We start from the raw sequence: 19,741 nt of genomic DNA, 5'->3' as shown, positions 1-19,741 counted from the left end.
CGGGGCGGGGGCCGGGCGGTCCTGCCCGCCTGGGGCGGCCTGCGCGGCCCGGCCCGGCCCGGCTGCTCCGCGGCGCCTGCGCTGGGCCAACCGCGGCCGAGCGGCCCCTGCCCGGGCCGCCTCCCGCCGCAGCGAGCGGGTGTGGGACGGCCTCGCGCCCCTCTGGGGGTAGGGGGAGAGGCGGGGGGCCGAGCCCCGGCCCGTGGTGAGGGGGCGGCGGGGCTGGCGCTTTCCCGCCGGACCCGGCCTTGAAATTGTGCCGTGAAAGGGAGGGTGAATCCTGCCTCGTTGTCGGCGCTTCAGGGTTTGGGGGCGTTTCTGGGTATTTTTGGCCGTGAAGGAAACCCCCCTCCCCCGCCCCCCCATAGCGGGGGAGATGCCCCTGTGCCCCTCGCTCGTTCCGGGTGGTTCCAGCCGAGCGGCTCGGCGCACATCCACAGTCATATCCACCCCCCGCTCCCCTCCCGACCGGAGACCTGTCCGGGCATCGCCTGTGTCAGCCCGCCCTGCAGACACTCCTCCTCGCCGTCACCCATTGTCCACAAGGAGATGGTACCTTCAGATCCACACGCTGTGGAGAGCAGAGTGCGTGTTTTACCGCGGCATTAGCCGGGGCAAACGCTGTTGTCTGGTTGTAGTTCCTTCTCCGCTAATCTTGCTTCTTAAATCTTCCCACGCTGTGGATCAGGCGGTGTCTCCAGTTGCCTGGGGAGCTGACAGGAGAGGCATCCGGCATAGATGCGGCCCCTGGCACCCGACAGCTGTTGGGCTGCCTGCAGTATAGTCTGTCCGGGCACAAGGTGCCAAGGGTCTGGCTTGCTTTGCGGGCTTTCGGGGCTGGGGAGTGGAAGGAATGTGTTTTAAGAGTCGACTTCATTTAAATTTACTTCTTTTGCTTTTTTGAGAGGTTAAGAAAACGTGATTGCAGAGAAAGTGCTTTGTTGTCGCAACTAGGAGTGGCTGGAGTAACCCAAAATAGAACTAGGTTAATCTATACACTGCTACACAAATATCTTCCTCGTGAATTTCTGATTGATCTGGTTGAGAGCCTTCCTGTAGGTGCTTGATGTTTGAGGATGTACTCTGTTGTCTTCTGCCCCTAGGATTTGCTTGGCAAACATGCAGCACTGCATCTTAAATGTGGCAAGGGAAATCTAAGAGACTTAGGGGAATGGACTTGTCAAAAAGGCAGAAAAGTGGAAAACTTTGATGCTTGCAGTTCTGTCATTGAATTAATGGCATGCACACTGAAATAGTTGTGTCAGAAATAATTACAGTAGTATGAATCTGGGATATTAAAAAGGGACAAAATAGTGCTTAATTATGTTAGAGCTTTTGTTACACTTGTTTGAGTAAATATATCACTATTGATGATTCGTGAATATGTAGAAGTTAAGAGCAGAGAGTTATTATTTATTGCTCTTCATAGGAGCCAACCTGATGTCCTTGGTGATATTGTTTGATAGCCAGGTGATGCCTGTCTGGAATTCATTCGGACCATATTCCTACTTCAGTTTCCTGTCCTGTTTGTTTGTATGCGTGCCCGGGCTGTAGCTGCCCTCTGCAGTGCTACTGTGTGCTCAGGCTGCTGTGACAGTGAGCGCAGTGTGTGAGAAGCAGCCAGGGAACAAAGAATTGCACTTCGGTGTGTTCCCGATTGCAGCTTGTGCTCTACTCCAACTTGGGTTTCCCTGAGCTCTGAGGGATGGCAGCTGTGGGCTGTGTGCCCTTCTCCCTGAAACTTGTTTGTGTTGTATATCCTAAATGTATTTTAGTGAATATTTCAGAAAAAGCTGCATTAAACATCTTTAAATAAGAAAGTGAATACTTACAAGTAATATGAAGTTTAGTTTAATTAATGGTAAATCATTCCAGTAGAAAAAGCCTCTTAAGTATTAGTATCTGCTGCATGAAGTTAATATTGACTTTTGAATTACTTTACTTTCTTGTAATCTTTGAAAATCTTGTTTGCTACTCTTTGTCTGCAGGCTGACATATTCAAACAAATTCCAGCAAATGAAAGTAAAAGTCTTACAGTACAGCAAACCCAAAGATCTCCTCTTTATATGGGAGAATAACCAATGGTAATAGGAGCCTAATTATTCCCTGTTTTCTCCCTATCATCATATGGTAATTTTTGAGGTCACTTTAAAGTTTGCTTTGAGCTTTTAGATTAAGTTTTCTATACCTCAGCATTTTATGAGCAGTCCTACTACTTGAGACTATGACTGTGTCAACTGACTTGCTAAATTCTGAGTGGTCTCCATTGCTGCTGATCAGTATTTAATCTCATGCTATTTTAACCCTCATTTTTTAGAAGAAGGTAGAATATGTGTTGTGTGTCAGTCTGTAGTAGGATTGCATTATAAATTAAGTCACTTTCAGGATTTTTCTTGACATCTGAAAATAGGTCCTTAGAATACTCACCACAGGAAAATATAGTCATATATATATATGACTTTTTTTTTTAAATTTGCAGGTTTCTTATATGCTTGAACACTGAATGAGTGCAGCAGAAAATACCATTTTAAAGCTCTCAACTGTGCAAATGTCTTTGTCCTCTGATTCTGCTCCTGTTTTTTAGATGCAGGATTATGTATGTTGTGTGACTCATTGCTGTTTTCCTATTCTGTGTCTGCAGCTTGCTCCTGCTAGATGCATTATGCTGTATTTGTTCTGTTTTATAATAAAGTGTTGTTTACAAAATATCTTTGTTAGTGTGTATGTAGAAAAAATGTATTTGTTGCACCTGAATCCACCCTGCTGAGCTCAGCCTTGTAAGGTCTTTCAGTTCATTCTAAATAGCTCCTTATGCTCAATGCCAGAAAGGCCTTGGGCACAGAACATTTAGTAAACAGATGAGGAAAAGGTATGACCTTTAAAAACTCCCCCAGCCCTCACAAATTATTTAGTTTGAATGTTTTAGCAGTATACCCCTATGATTATTGTTAAAAAGATGCCAACTTCATAACCAGCCCTACTTTTAGATTTAAAAAAGGAACAAGTATTTTTAAGGTACTGGAAGCAGTGCTTAGTTTTAGCAGGCAAGATTTACATCTTGGAGTAGAGCCTTACAGACTTGGAGCGGGAAGCAGAGGAAACATGCAGATCTTTAAGGAATATCTCTTGGGTTAGGTTTTAAGGTATTGCTACTGGATTCTCATGCTCAAAACCCTTGCCTTTTTAAGTATTGAAATATATGCAAATGAAATCTTCATCCACAGAGATTAATAGTAATAGCAGTTTGTTAGTAAGTGGAATTTGAAGGACATAAGCCCTTCTGGTCAGGACCTTTCTATTCTCTTGAAGTGGTAGTAGTCTTACACAGCAAGGGGATAGTCCTTTGCACTTAAACCTCCATTTTCTTTATGAACCAAGGACAGCTCTAATATAAATAGTGCTACTTTGAAATTTTTTGGAGTCTTGCCCGTATACGTGAGATCTGATTTTTATGATCAAAAAGATCTATGTAACATCTTCAGAAATGTAACTTTGCAACCTCACTTACAGAGAAATACTGTGAAGGCAAGAACCCCACACAGGCCTTTGCAGTTTAAAAATAAACATCTGAAGTACATGTTTGGTTTTAAATCTGATAAATTGCTAACTTAAAATTACCATTCCATGTAACTTAAAACAGATGTTGATATTACAAAAAGGTGTTTCTGCTAAAGCAAAATTTAGTGTTCAAAAAGGCAATTAAAATAACATTGACAGTTATTCAGTGGAATTATTATTAGATAATCTCAAATCAAAACCAAGGGAGCCAAATAAGTCTGACTGCCTAAGCAGGGTAATTGTCACACCCCTCCTGATTCTTCCATCTCACCTTTTCATTGATTTGGTCGGAGCTTCATGAAGTATCTCTGCCTTTGCCACACTTCTCCTCAAATGCAGCAAGTATCCCCATTTTTCTGTTTTAAAAAACCAAAACTGAAACACCACCACATGCAGGGAGAAGCAAAAGTCTTTTCTTTTTCATGTCTATGCAAAACACCAGATGTGTGTACATAAGTGGAAAGGTTTGTGGGTGGGATCATGGGCTTGCATTTGTAACTTGCAGACAAAATCATTAAAAACTGTAGGCCTCAGTGACGGTCTCAGAGTCCTATCCACAGCCTGTTTCTGGAGCAAGTTAAAGTCTTTTGGGGGCAGAAGGAGGTCTTCTGATTCTTCTTTTGCCTCAGCTCAGTTTTGATTTGCATATCACTTTTGTGCTGGCCTCACTTTTTTCTTGTCCATCAGACTGACAAAATTATCATTGTGGGTGCAGTTAAAAATATCTCAGATCGTCTCTGTCCTTAGGTACACCAGGACATCAGTGTGTAGCCTCGCCCTCCTGTCAGTAAAGTTTTCCTGGTATAAGCTTGTCTCTGACACAGTCAAAAATCTTTTCCAAGTCTAATGTTGAATGATTTTCTCGGTATAACAACCTGTGGTGTATGTGATGGGCTGGTCCCGAGCTCCAAGTTGTGTCACTTTAACAGTTGCAGGTTAGTTTGGAAAAAGAGATTTCATGCTTAGAAGTCAGTTTTCTAGAAATGGGAAACTTTTTTCTCCCCAAACTTCTAAGGGTGAGATACACTGCATGGTGTCATCCTACAGGTTTGTCTGACCAGACAAAGGAGAACTCAGATCTTAGTCAGCACACAAGAATGTTTGTCAGAGAAGAGCTTTTAATAGGAACTTTTGATTTGAATCTTGTTACCTTTGCATATCCTTTGTGCTGTCATGTCCAGTGTAATTAGTACAAGCTGAGCAACGTAAGTTCCTTCCTTCCCAGTCATTCTCACTCCCAGTTTTAGAGCCTCTCAGATCTTTTCAAAGCAGATCCTGAGAAGGACAAAAAATCCTGAAGTGTTTTGTTTTTGCTTCTGCCCTAAATTGCTTGGTATCTCTGCAACTTGTGTTGGACAAACCTCTTTAGTGCTTAGAAGTTTCTACATGCTGCCTGCCACCAAATCTCTGGGTTGCAGGTGTGCCTAAATAGTAGGATGAGTAGAACTCTGTTTAAAGTCCTCTTTTTACATTTTGTATACTGTAACAGCAAAACAGGACCGACCCAAGCAGGAGACTGCATAAGTAACTGCTCTGAACGGTCCCTGGATAACCTGTCAGACAAAGATACCAGTATTTATTTTGCAAGAAACAGTGTGAAAGCATGAAACCTGAAGGTCATAAACCAAAGACTGGGATTTTGGAAGATTTGAAGAAACAAAAAAAAAGAGTAGTTTTGAATGCCATATATATTTTACATCAATTTAGTACTGTCTTCCCTTTTCCCCAGCTAAAGAATGTGCATTTCTGTATGAAAAAGACCTTGAATTGGTCAAAGAACAAACTAAAATTATCCTGGTAAAAGTACAGTTTGACTGGGGATAATATTAGTAAAGCTTGGCAAAACTGATTTTTCTTCATAGCTGCCAACCTTTTTTTTTAGTACAATTGTTCATTATTTCACCAAACTAAATAAAACATTGACCCTCAGGTAATCCTAGTGAGCAAAATTCCCCTGTGATGTAAGTGGCCCAACTCCTTCTGAAAGACAAGAAGACAAGAGAGCTGCACTGGTTCAACTGGGGGAGCAGTGCCTGCTGAGACTGTCTGTTCAACAACAGTGTTTGCTGAAACTCCTGGTAGCCTGATGTTCAACAAAAGCCCTCGGGAGTCAGCTCAAGGACACAGTAGCATCATTTGTTTGCTGTATGTGAGATGTTAGAGGGAAAGATGAAAGTTTGTAGATAGTTCCAGAAAGTAAGAAAATACATCATTAAATGAATCAGCGTGGGTAAAATCACTTTCCCTAGTATTTTTATCTCAATTTTGCCACATAGAGGTGGTGAAGTCCTAGGTCCATGTGTGGATTTTTAACTGTTTTGTATTTATAAGTTCTTGCTAGGCTTCTGGGTCTGTTCTTGTTTAAATTCTGTAGAAAATGTCAGCTTGGTATACAGGCATTTAGATTGATTTAAATTTTATTATTTTAAACTGAAAGCCAGCAGCATGCCCAGGAGGCCAAGAAAACCAGTGGCATCCTGGCTTGTATCAGACATAGTGTGGCCAGTAGGACTAGGACTGTGATCGTCCCTCTGTACTGGGTTCAGTTTTGAGCCCTTCACTGGGCTCAAAACTGGTTCTGGAACATGTGTAGAAGAGGGCAGTGAAGCTGGTGAAGGGTCTGGAGCACAAGTCCTGTGAGGATCAACCGAGGGAGCAGGAGTTGTTTAGCCTGGAGGAGGCTTGGGGCACCTTATCATGCTCTACAGCTACCTGAAAGGAAGTTGTAGACAGGTGGGGGTCGATCTCTTCTCCCAGGTAACAAGTGACAAGAGAAAATGGCCAAAGTTGCACCGGGGGAGGTTTAGATTGGATAGTAGGAAAAACTTTTTCACTGAAGGGATTGTTGAGCACTGGAACAGGCTCCTCAGGGAGTCACCATCCCTGGGAGTATTTAAAAGACACATAGATGTGGCACTGAGGAACATGGTTTAGTGGTGGATAATGGTGGGTTAATGTTGGCAATGCTGGGTTAATGTTGGACTTAATGATCTTAAAGGACTTTTCCAACCTAAGAAATTCTGTGTTCCTCTGAAATTGTTAGCAAATCATGCAGGTGGTACGGCAGTATCTTCATTCTGCAAAAAAAGATTTTCTCCCTATGTCACTTATGCAAGTCCATCTCTTTTTTTTTTTTTCTGCAGCCTTCTAGTAAATACTACAAACTCTTTTATCCTGTGTGTTTGGTCTGCTGTACTGTTTTCCATTGAGTAACTCCTTGGTCCTATCCCAGAGGCTGCTGCATTTACAACTCTCTCCTCTCTTTCCAGGAGCATAACTTAACCCAGTGTAACTTTGAATGTTAAGGACTTCTTGGGATTGATCTTTCACTACAGTCTGTTCTAAAGTACAGTAATGATCATGCAAAAACGAATCTTTGTGTAGTTGTATTGTTTGATTAATTGCAGGCTTTTGGCCTCTCTGCTGGAGGGAGGGTGTTTTCTTGCCAGTTTCAGCTCTGACAAAGTAGAGATGCTGCAACTGGGCATCGTAGTCTTGAAAGTGAGTGTGTTCCATGGCCCTTGCAAATGTGTGGATCTTAATGACTTCACTTATTTTTTTATTTCTTTTTGTTTGTCAGCATGATATCTGGGGGGTTCCCCTCTCCAGGATTAAAATGAACAGTTATTTTTTTTCTTTTTCAGTGAAAAACACCCAATCCCCTCAAACTCCAATATCTATCTTGAGTTCCATTATGTACATGTGGTTTTGCTGAGAGATTAACCTCTTGAAGGGGATTTGGTGTTAACTGACTCAGTGCCTCCTTATTTTCATTCCGTCTGATAGTTGCCAACACATCCCACACTTTGCAAACCTAATCTAATCTTGATTCTATATCTTGATTATTAGAATCTTCCTAAAGAAGAAAGAAATTGTATTATTAATAGGCAAAGTATGTCAGAATCTACAAGTGCAATGTTTACTTTGTTGTTGTTTTTTTTTAATTAAAGTTTACTGCATTGTGCTTATTGTTTGAAATCACAAATGTTTGGTTAGTTTTGTGTTGTTTCTTACTGAGATTTCAGCAAGACTTTCATTGCTACTTGTGTTAGGAACAAAATTTCCTGAAAACAGAATGTTTTCATCTCCTCTGGATTCATCTCAAATTTAGATGTGCCTGATGGTTGAACGTGAAAGGGGAAAAGTATTGGGCCACTAATAGTTACTGAATTTCCAAGAAAGTTACTTTCCTCAGTTCCCACACTTTCCTGTGTTCCTCTAAACTCTGTTGACTTTAGTCATTTCATGTTTGTGTTGGGTAATAGCCTGGAGAAGAGCACTGGCAGATATATACTGTTTGTCACAGTTTGACATTAGTATGTCAAAATGCCTGGTTGTGCTGGTGTCTGAGTATAAAACAAACTAGACAGCACTTGCAGGAAGTTTTTCATCAGTGCTTTCAGTTCCCCCCTTCCTTCCTTTCTCCTGCCTTTTCTTCACATTGGAACTGCTGTTAAATTTTTCATATTAAAATGCTGGGTTTTCCTTATTTAACTATTTTAAAATTTAGGCTCAGTGGTACTGATTTTTCTCACTGCACATTCTCTGAATCTCTGGCAGAAGTCCTGGAGGGGATTTGGGAGCGAAGAAGAAGAAAAAGAAGCAGAAGAGAAAAAAGGAGAAACCAAATTCTGGAGGCACCAAATCAGATTCTGCATCTGACTCCCAGGAGATTAAAATTCAACAGCCTTCAAAAGTGAGAGCCTGGTTCTGTTTTAATTTGTGCTCGCTTCCCAATTTAATTTTAATTTGCACATTGCTTGTTCTAAAAGGAAGTTGGTAGTTCTACCTTAACACGTCAGAATTGAGCAAATGGTTCCTGTCCTGAGCAGAGACAGAAACTGGACAAGACCTGGTGTTTGCAGACTGTATGAAGTGAGCTGGAGAGCTGTCGTCATCACCACGGTGGTGAGCTGTGAGAAAGGCAGAGGAGGAGATGTTTTGTCTTTCTTTTCCAGCAGTTAGAACTCAGACTAGTGACAGCCTCGTTGCATGCAATCTTAATCTGCAGTAGTAGTGCTTTTAAATTTTGTGTTTGATGAATAGCCTTTACTTTAGCCACCATGGCTATACTTTAGACCTGGCTTAGTGAAGTTTCGGTGACTTGTATGACACAATCCTGTCTCAGCAGCAGCAGCAGGAGGAAGGTGGACCTGCTGTGCCAGCCAGAGTCTTATTTGGGCAAGTAAGCAGCATGTCAGTATAAATAAAATGTGGTAATCTCAAACATGGAGATACAGGCTGAAGAAACATTTTGCCATCTGAAAGGCCTCTGCTATAAATAAGAATGCAAAATTATTTGAGAGGATGCACAGTCCTTGTGGACTTTGTGGTAAAATAGCATTGTCTGTGTGCTTTTGTCTACCATGTTCTGAATGAGCAGTGAATGACATGATTTGGTGTCTTTTTAGCATACAGCTTTTATCTCAAGAGAAATCTGAGTTTGAGAACTGAAGTTTGTAAGACTAAGAAAGTTGATGGACCATTGAGCTTGTTGAAATAGTTATATTTGCTTATCAAGTTAATGTGTAGAATGTTACACCATTGTACCAATAGCAGTCTTCATCCTGTAAGATTTGTCAGTTACATTGGGGCAACCAGCTAATTTTAGGGGGAAAGAGTTGTGTTCTGGCTCATTAACATACTGGAAGATTCTTGTGTTGTCTCTTTAGATCTTCTCTGTGTCCCCCTGATTACTTTGAATAGACACATTTGGCACAGGGGACACTTTAAATATGTATAGATCTTAAGTACTTTCTGATTTCGCTGCATGTTTTGGACAACTATCCTGCTTTAGATTTTTTTGAAAGAATCGTAGTCTGCTGATCTGGATCAGTGTGGAAAAGTATGGTTCTTTTTCTCTGCTACTCAAGTAATATTTAGATTTTGTATTCCTTCTGCTATGTGAAATATAGGGGAAAAAAAGGCTTGTAGCATCTGCTTGCTCTTGGTTGAAAAGAGCTTTAGAAAATATTTCAAAGAAAAGAGGGAATATATACAGGATCATCAAAAGGACCTCAAAAAGATTTTGAGGTCACATGAGTTTGTAAATGGGTGTATCAGTTTGGACATTAGGAAAACAGAACAGTGAGTGTCCTTTGCTTCTCCCTTTCTTATGTGTGATATTAGACATTTTGAGCACTGGTGTGAGTGTAACCACAGCAATAAATGCTTGTTGTTAGCACTGTATATTTACTGAGGACACTTCACTGCCCATCTCAAAAGATTTTGATCACTCCCTATTACAAGTGCCAGTGATTTGGACTCTCCACACTGACACAAAGGAAGCTTGCCATATCTAGAGTATTATCAGTCATTATTTTAGTCACCACTGGCCTAAACAACATAGTCCTGGAATAACAGATTGGAAGGGACATATGGAGGTCTTTCAACCGACCTCCTGCTTAGAGCAGATCCAACTAGATGAGGTTGTTCAGGCCTATTTCAGTCAGTTTAGTCTCCAAGGAGACTCCACAACCTTTTTGGGAAACCTATTCCAGTGTTTGGAGACCCCTGGTGGCCTAGTGGTTAGCGTGCAGGACTTTCACTGCTGCAACCACGGGTTCAAATCCCGGTCTCCTGGCCTGATGGAGGTCGTTAGCCCTGTGTGGCCATCCATCTATGAGAAGGACACTCTAAACAAACCTACGTCCTGAGGACCTCACTGCCATTGTCCAAGCTTGCTTGGCCCCGGCAGATGAACCTTAGGATTAAAGGGTGGGCTCAGTTCAGCGCAGGCTGTGTCTCACCTAAAAAATCCATTGCGCAGGCTGGAAAGGTAAAAGACCTTTCCCCAAATCTTCGTTCGCGAAGATGGGCCAACATTCCAGTGTTTGACTACACTTTTGGTTGAAAAAATAGTAATTCCTTATATCTAAATGGATTTTGCTGGTTTGCAACTTGTCTCCATTGTATCTTGTCCTATCATTATGCTCCTTTGAAAAGATTTGGCTCAACTTTCTTTACATCCTTCCATTAGGCAGTAATAAGATTTCTCTTACTTCCTCAGCCTTCTCTTCTTAAAGTTATACAAACCAAGGTCTCATGTCTTCTTGTGTGTCATGTGCTTCAGCCCCCCATTAATCTTGGTGGCCCTCAAATGAACTCTCTACACTCTGTCAATGTTTTTCTTGTAATGGAGAACATTTCCTTTTAATGGAAACTGTAAGATGAGACCTCAGGGGTGCCAATAAAGGGGAAAACTTGCTGCCCAGTCTTACAGGTACGACTCACTATGCAGCTGTCCTTTCTTGGCCAGCAGATTGCTGGCTCACGTTCAGCCCTTTGCCCACCAGGACCTCCAGGTTCTTTTCTGCAAAGCTGCTACCTAGCCAGTCCTCTGCCATTGCATGAGCTTTTTCTATCCCAGATGGAGGACTTTGCATTTGCCTTTGTCAAAATTAATTAAGTTTCTGTTTCCAGCCTGTCAGAGTGACTTTGAATAGCAGCTCTGTGGTCCAGCGTATCAACCATTCTTGCCAACCAGATATCATCTATGTACTTGCAGAGAAAGCACTCTTTGTCATGTCATTAAATAGTATTGACCTCTACATCCTCAAAATCCTTCCCCTTGCCTTCTTGAAAATGGGTGTTTCCTTTTTTCCATTTGTAGGAAACCTCCACCACTTGCTACAACCTTTAACTCTTGACACGTTAGTTGCACTAACATCAGACAGCTCCCTCAGCACCCTCACATGCATCTGTCCTGTTTTTGGGGACCTGTGCATGATTTGTTTGCTAAATGGTCCCTAACTTTCTCTCCTGCTGTGGTTAATGGAAGTCTCACAGACTGTGCTACAGGGGTGGGGGACATCAAAGGCCTGAGGTCACATCTTGCCACCAAAACTGAGGCAAAAACATCATTGTGTACCTCAATCGTGTTGCACAACAGTGCCGTTTTGTGCTATGAGGAGATATTTGCCCTAAACTGAAATTACACAATATAGCTCTTTTTTTTGCTAATTCATGTCAAGTTCTGTGTAGGTTTTTCTTGCTTTCCATTAAAGGAAAACAAAAAGGGTTGAAAGTAAACTTCTTAGCCAGGCTGATCCCTGAACGTCTTAAACAAAAAGGGGATTCCTCCTGATGTCCCTAACCATGTTGTATTTAGTACCAGAACATGAACTTCTTACTTTACTATTATGCTAATACAATCTTTCTTAGAACCTAATATTTTAATTTTCTTTTAGATTTTCTGTTTTCTTAATGTAGAAAAAACAAATAAATTACAGTGTGTCAACATTTATGTGTGATTTCATAAGGTATTAATAAGATTTCAGAATTTATCTAGTGGCATTAGAAGTATTTGTGTCAGGTCAGTGTATAACAGACAAACTGATTTTTAATTGGGGAAAGTAACTTATGTCTCTGTAATCTGGATATAGAAATATGGTAGGCTTTTTATGCTGCAGCAGTGTTGCTCTAAACTATGTCAATATGTTAATTCACAAATACTCAGGTGACAGGTGTTTAAAGCATGCTTACAGGTAAAATTTTGCAATACTTAAACATTATGCATTTTCTTTTATTAATTTAAGTAATTTAAGATTTTATTTTAAATAGTAAATGATGGACTGCTTGAGCTCCAGGCACAAAGTTTGACTGCTTTTGTGACAAAGGATACTAGAGGCAGATGTCCACCCAAATGAAGCTTTACTGTCATTATTACATTTAATTTATGGTGGTTTTTCAACACATGAATACTAGAAAGTGAAATATGGAAATAGCGATCCATTGCTATTCAGTAAAAAAAAAATCTGGCTTGAAATCTCTATGCAGAATTGCTTAGAATTTCCCAATGCACATGAGACTATTCCTTCAAATGCATTATTGCACTGCAGTGTTGGGAAACTGAGCACAACAATTCTGTTAGTATGCCTCAGAATAGGACTTACCGCTTGGCAGATAACAAAACACAACAAGTAAATAGCTTTTAAAAGAGGGGAGGAAATCCCTCTAGATTTAAATGTCTGTTACCATTATTCTTCTGTACTTTATTATGCAGGTAGAATTCTCATTCCAGTTACAGTTAGTCAGAGTGATCAAAAGTGAGGGTTTAACAGCTTAGTTTATAAACACTTAGTCTTAGGTTTATGCTTTTCAGATAACTTTTCTATGAAGATTTTTCAGCTTCTAAGTGGAAAGTTGGTTTATTTTATGTTTGTTGGTTAAAATGGGAGTGATTGGGAGTGTTGACACACTTGACATTAGTGGCAAGATGGTTAACTCCTACACATATGATGCGGAAAGGTATCTAATCATTGCAAGGTAATAAAGGCAGATGCAATATAGCTTAAAATGTGGCACTCCAATGTACTCAGGTACTACTGAGCCATAGTGAATTTAAATATTATTTTATATTGTATGTGTAAACTACAACTTCAAACAGCTCCGTGTGTTCCAATGGTATCTTTAGATTGTTATATATCTAAGCTGACCTGCTTTTTTTTGTTTTATTCTATTTTACCAAAGGGAACAGGGACTATAAGAAGCTCTTACTATTGTGATACTGTATCCTGCCTTGATGCTGCAGTATTTGTGTTAAAAATGCTGAAGTTTCATGGTTAAATGCAAGTGCTACTCAAGACTGTTAACTATTTTGTGAAGTTGCTTGCCTATTGCCCACCTTTTTTCCACTCTCCTGTCTCCAAAGGTTCTACCTAAACTAAGCATGATGAGAAGAATACATGGAAGAATACATAACAGTAAAAAAAATGAACAAATTTTTACAATTGTTCAAAGTAAACATACTCAGTAAGCTTCCTCTTCTGTTTGTCTATGTGTGCAGAATCCAGCCATTCCAATGCAGAAGCTTCAAGACATCCAGAGGGCAATGGAGCTGCTCTCTGCATGCCAAGGCCCAGCAAAGAATATTGATGAGGCTACCAAACGTAAATACCAGTTTTGGGATACACAACCTGTACCTAAACTTAGTAAGTTTAACTGGATCTGGGCAAAAGATCTGTCTTATGACCACTAAGGGAATGTGTGTGCCAGCTCTGTGGCATGTTCTCTAAAATGGGTATTAAGTTGGACTGTGTGTGGTAGAGATCCTTAATCTTTTGTGTAGTTTATGTGGAATTCTTCATGTTTTCTAGGGAAGTGCTTGTTCTCTATAAAAATGGGAAATGCTGTTGAAATAGCATTTCTTTGTCTATTTTAGGTCTGAACTCTTGAACAATAGAACGTAGAAGTCTTTTCCACTTAAGGGGAAGTAAGACCTCTTTAAGTGGTGACTAAGTGTAAACTTAGATTTTTTTAAAATTTGTTTGTTTGTTTATATTCCCTTAAATTCTTTTCAACAGATAGATTTGCTGTCAGAGAAATAATGACTCTCCTGCTGTAGGTTACACTGTTTTCATACAGCTTTAAGTGGATAATGGCACTTTTCTTGTGTGCAAACTCTTTCACTGCTGTGTGTTCATGTTCTTCTCCACAATGTACACTGCCTCGAAGACATGCTTTCTCAGAGTCTGTTCTCTGTTCTTGATACCAGGTGAAATGGTGAGGTGACCTCTCCTTGCCTTTAAATTTCTAATGAATTTGGCAAGTTACTTTTTATACTGATCTGATCCCTGATAACACAGTTGGTATATCTTAGTCTTTGTTGAAAAAAGATAGTTGCTGACTGTCTTGTTTTTTTCTGCATTAATTTCTGACCCTTCTTTTTCTGCTTTCATTATCTTCAAGTTAAGCAGTTGTAGCTTTTCAGTGCCTACAAAACGTGGGGGCCTCAGAAGTAAAACATTCTCAGCACAGTAGCTGTCATTGTTTGTCCTGCAGGTTTCTCTCCATTGCATTGGAGACTGGTATAGAATAAACAGAAGTAAGGTAGAGTGTAAAGCATGGCAACATGCTGCTCTCTCTCTCCACAGGACAGAATTTCACGTTAATCCATGTCTATAGCTTAATCCGCAGTGATCTCATTTCTTCACGACTTTGTCGCGTAGAGAAGTCCAGAGCAGAGTCCCTGCATACTGTATTTTCCCCTGGATTGAACTGACCTGCCATGGCTTTTCTCCATACAAACTAGACAGATACCTTTGTAAACTGATGGTACTAATTGTCAGCAGCAATCCTGCCAAAGTGGAGAAGACCTTAGGTGAAATAAGTTGATGTGTAAATCAAAAAGTACTCTGGCCATAATGAAGCTTTTTCAGAGCTAGTTTAGGTGTCTGCACAGTACTTCCAAGAGTTCAGTTCAGGTTAATCAATATATCTTACAGCACTTACATAGAGATGAGAGTCTGCCAGTTGCCAGCCTAAAAACGCCAATACATTGGCTTAGGAAATGATTTGTTAGTGTTGTTTAGGAGAAATATGCTTTGTAAAATTTGGTTAGCAAGGTTTTGTCCAACAGTGCCTATGAATTTCTTCTTAATCCCATAGATTTATTTTTTTTAAGCTTTTCCTTTATCTGCTGAATGAACAGATGGGGAATTCATCGCTATTTCATGTGCTCTGTGTGTTTAGGTGGAAAAAATAATCTGTCAATTCAAGAAATAGTTGTAGGGATCTTTGCATTAAATTAATTTCAGGATCCTTCTGTCTTCAAGCGAAGGTTGTTAGCAGTGGGTCCTTTAGTTAGGCCAAGCCTGCCATGTACTGGCAGTAACATTTGGGCTGTTGGTACTTTTCAGAGTTTGCTTAAAGGTGCTAATAATGGTGACCTTTCAAGCTGGATGGCAGGCCATAACTATTTGTCAAGATTGTGCATCATTTGGGAAAAATTCGTACTACTAAGGAATATTTGACTCTCAAGAGCCTGATGATTGTTATGATAGGGTTGAGTGTTTATGGGTAAGAATCAGGGGGAAGGCCAACAGGGCAGACCATGATGGGAGTCTGTTATAGAGCTCCTAACCAGGATGAAGAGGCAGATGAAATATTCTCTAAGCAGCTGGGAGAAGTCTCACAATTGCTGGCCCTTGTTCTCATGGGTGACTTGAACTTACCAGGTGTCTTCTAGAAATACAATACAGTGGAGAGGAGACAGTCTAAGGAGGTTCCTGGAGTGTGTTGACACTGACACAGTGAGTGAGCCAGCTAGGGAAGGTGCTCTGCTGGACCTGTTGTTCATGAAAAGACAGGACCTTTGGATGATGTGATGGTTGGAGGCTGTCTTGGGCACAGTGATTGTGAAATCACAGAGTTTCCGATTCTTTCAGAAGTAAGGACGGGGTCAGTAGAACTGCCACGTTGGACTTCTGGAGGGCAGACTTTGTCCTGTTTAGGAGCCTGGTTGATGGAGTCCCTTGGGAGGCAGTCCTGAAGGGCAAAGATATCCAGGAAAGCTGGATGTGCTTTAGAAGGAAAAGGAAAACTTAAAGATGCAGGAATAGGCTGTCCCCATGTGTCAAAAGATGAGCTGAAGGGGAGGAAGACGGGCCTGGCTGAATAGAGAACTTTAGCTGGAACTGAAGTTGTGAATCAGTAATTTGGGCCACTTAAAGAATCACCATCAAAGATACCAGCAAAAAGCAGGTTTTAATATAAATTTGTGGAAGTGCAATTTAACAGAGAGTTCGATGGCAACGTTCACTCTATTACTTACTACAAAGATGAAGCATACATAGGAAAATGGAATTAGAAGCAATTTAGAATGATTTACGTGGAGGCTGGGGATGCAGAAGGGTCAGGGTGCCAAGGATATGGGTGCAAAAAGATAAGGATGCAAAGGAGTTTAGCAGTACTCTAATCATTGACTAATTTAACATTTATGAAGTGATTCAGTAGGATACTACAATTATAACAGTGACTTAATTATAGATTCTACATAACAACGTTCATACTATACTCAATTCACACACATTGCACACGGGCACAGACATGTAGACGTGTTTAGGTATGCAAAGGTATCTGTTAAAAATTCCCCTGCAGTTCAGTGACATACTCACATCAAGTCCATTTCCATTTCTCAGCAGGAAGGGTTGAGCCTCGAGGAGCAAGGGTGTCAGCCTAGGCCTTGACCTCAGCAACAGTCTTTGGAATATCACAGTCTTGGGGGTTTGCAAGCTCCGAGAGGCTTCCCACTCAGAGGGAGGTGCTGGTGCAGCCCACTGTGGTCCAGGACAGCTTAAAGGGCCTCACTTAGGGCCCCTCTTCATGGAGTTGCAAGGTGTTTGGCTTTAGTCATCAGTAAGTTTCCATCCTGGCCGTAACCCACATTGGTAACTGCTTTTTTGGGGGAAAATAAAAAAGGTCCAGTAACAGTGGTACCATTTGACTTTGGCTACAGTTCAGGTAAATAGTGTTCCAAGGCTGTCAGGGGGTAACTAATTATCTGGGGATAAATGATTATCCTTTGTTCCCCACCTTGTTCAGGCAGTGGATGATCCTGATACAGTCAGTGTCACTCCCATCTTTATTATGCCAGAGCTTCTGTTATGGTCAAGGGATCCTTCATGGCCCAACTTTGGTAGTTTGGTCCAGGCTTATCAGGAACTCCTGAGATTGTAGAGCAGGCCCAAGGAGGGATGGGGCGCACGCACCACCAGAGGAATTCAGGAAAGAGAATGATGGTTTATGGCCTTTGGAGGAGGGACTGACAACTCAGGAGGCCTGTAGGGATGCTGTGAGGTAATGTAGGGAGAAAATCAGAAGGTCCAAAGCCCTTAGAACATAATCTGGCTACTACCATAAAAGACAGTGCTACAAGAAAGATACTGAGTTGCTGGAGTGTGTCCAGAGAAAGGCAACGAAGATTTTGAAGGGTCTGGAGCACAAGTCTTATGAGGAGCGATTGAGGTTGTTTAGCCTGGAGAAAAAGAGGCTAATTGGGGACCTTATTGCTCTCTACATGTACCTGAAAGAGATTGTAGCAAGGTGGGAGTCAGCCTCTTCTGCCAGGTAACAAGCGATAGAACAACAGGAATTGGCCTTGGGTTGTGCCAAGGGAGATTTAGATTGGATTTTAGGAAAAATGTCTTTACTGAAGGGGTTGCAGAGCATTGGAAAATGCTCCCCAGGGAAGTGGTAGAGTCACCAACCTGGAGGTTTTGAAAAGATATGTAGATATGATGGTTTAGTGGTGGGCTTGGCAGTGTAAGGTTAGTGGTTAGATTATGATCTTAAAAGTCTTTTCCAGCCTAAATGATTCTATGATTTAGCATGTACGGCTCCGTAGAAGAGGAACAGCAGCTGTTTATAGCTGTACACTGAGAGACCGGAGCTGTAAAGTAAGGGAGGAGAAGAAAGCATGCCTTCATGTAGGATTTTAGGAACACTTTTCACATATCAGCAGTATCTTTTAAATGCCCTGGCTTTGCTGTGCCACTGCTCCTGAGTAATCCTGTTGAGATCAGGTCTGTTCAAGTCGGTGGTAAACAAGATCTGAGCTTGTTAGATGTGAGTACAACATGTCTCTCATAATGAGACTGTGGATCTCGTGGCTTGCTAAATACTGTGCATGTGCTGATAAGTTGTCCTGTGTGATGAAATAGTGGGTATCAGTTGAGGTAGAGTGGTTCTGTACCTATCTATAAATATTCTGACAAGACAGTCATTGGTCTGAATGTGATCTGTGAGAATGAGAAGTAGTGTAAACTAATAATACTAATTTTTTCACCATTTTTTAAAAGCTTCATGTTCCTATCACATAATTATGAGAAAATACATGATGTGAATTAAATGCAGTTTAGAGAACTATCAGGAAAGCTAGCAATATAACAGTTTTTTGGGTTTTTTTTTCCCCCCCTCCTCCATCAAAAGATGAAGTTATAACTTCACATGGTGCAATTGAACCAGATAAGGACAATGTCCGCCTAGAGCCATATTCTTTGCCACAAGGTTTTATGTGGGACACATTGGATCTTAGCAATGCTGAAGTTGTAAGTAAAACAATTTTTATATGTATCTAAAATAATTCAAGTTTATTCTCATTGATGCATGGATAAATCTTTGTATTTTTTGTGTGTATTTTCAGCTGAAGGAGTTATACACACTGTTAAATGAGAATTACGTAGAAGATGATGATAATATGTTTAGGTTTGATTATTCGCCTGAATTTCTTCTGTGGTGAGTAGCAAGTTCCACATTCTGTTCTGCCTGAAGTGCAAAGAAAGGTGTTTTTATTACATCTTCTTAGGCAGTAATTTGTAATTATTTCTGTCATCAATTCTAGGGCGTTACGTCCTCCAGGCTGGTTACCCCAATGGCACTGTGGGGTTAGAGTGTCTTCAAACAAAAAACTGGTAGGATTCATAAGTGCCATCCCTGCAAGTATTCGTATATATGACAGGTAAAATGCACCATTAGTTTTGTGTTTGTAAAAGAATAATGCCACAAAACAAATCTTCAACTGGTGTCCATTGCTATAGAAAACTTAAAAAGAGGGAAGGAGGCTCACTGATCATAAAGAGTCAGAAGAATCCTGTGTATGTAGCAGACTTTTTTTTTTTTACTCTTCTCACCACTTCCCCTTCTTCCTCCCTGAAAAAAAAAAACTTGTGAGCTCATTGCATGAAGACTACTAATAAATATATAAGGGATTTTCTTACTGATGAATGATACAGATAATGGCATACAATTTTCTGACCATACTGGAAAGTATTTAAAGGATAATCAGTCAGCTAGTCTTCTTGGACAGGTGTTTGTACACTGACAAACATAAAGCATAATGGTACCACATAACATGCGCTTGGATGCCCTTCTGCATCCTAAAGTAAGGCAATTGGTTGAGTCTTGATAGAATAGAGCTTTGAAAAAGGACTATAGCAAACACCTTAGACGTAGCTTGCATATTGCACAGTTTGCCATTACAGTCACAGTATCATAGAGTAGTATTTGTTGCAGATGTACTTTGTCACACACCAATTTATTCTTACTTCGAATTTTTCTGTCAAAATGTGGGAAACTGTAATTATGCAAATGAAAACATGCAATGTGTAACTTTCTTTAATTTTTCCTCTATTTATTGTCCTTTTAGTGTGAAGAAAATGGTAGAAATCAATTTTCTGTGTGTCCATAAGAAACTGAGATCTAAACGGGTAGCCCCTGTACTGATTCGAGAAATAACCAGAAGAGTAAACCTGGAAGGAATTTTTCAAGCTGTTTACACTGCTGGAGTGGTACTTCCCAAACCTGTGGCCACTTGCAGGTAACCTAGGTGATGCTCATAGTAACATTGGTTCCTACACCAGTCATTTTAAAGAAAATTTAATGTAATTGCCTAGAAACAATATAA

The 19,741-nt window shown here is 40.7% G+C and overlaps 1 protein-coding gene across 1 annotated transcript in view; it reads left to right on the top strand.

Moving 5' to 3' along the window:
- The first annotated feature begins 376 nt into the window (after window positions 1–376).
- The window catches only part of NMT2 (N-myristoyltransferase 2), a 32,858-nt gene continuing 13,493 nt past the window's right edge, over window positions 377–19,741 (top strand). The window contains exons 1-7 of the mRNA XM_027708543.1: window positions 377–778; window positions 8,111–8,254; window positions 13,346–13,490; window positions 18,268–18,386; window positions 18,482–18,573; window positions 18,680–18,796; window positions 19,484–19,654. Of these exons, the coding sequence (XP_027564344.1) occupies window positions 377–778; window positions 8,111–8,254; window positions 13,346–13,490; window positions 18,268–18,386; window positions 18,482–18,573; window positions 18,680–18,796; window positions 19,484–19,654 (1,190 nt within the window). The remainder of the gene's footprint in view (window positions 779–8,110; window positions 8,255–13,345; window positions 13,491–18,267; window positions 18,387–18,481; window positions 18,574–18,679; window positions 18,797–19,483; window positions 19,655–19,741) is intronic.

The sequence above is a fragment of the Neopelma chrysocephalum genome, unplaced genomic scaffold (genome assembly GCF_003984885.1).
Source record: "Neopelma chrysocephalum unplaced genomic scaffold, ASM398488v2 Primary Assembly neopelma1_96297, whole genome shotgun sequence".
Taxonomy (NCBI): Eukaryota; Metazoa; Chordata; class Aves; order Passeriformes; family Pipridae; genus Neopelma; species Neopelma chrysocephalum.
Note: the sequence above shows the minus strand (reverse complement) of the source record. Positions and strands in the feature narration are given on the sequence as shown.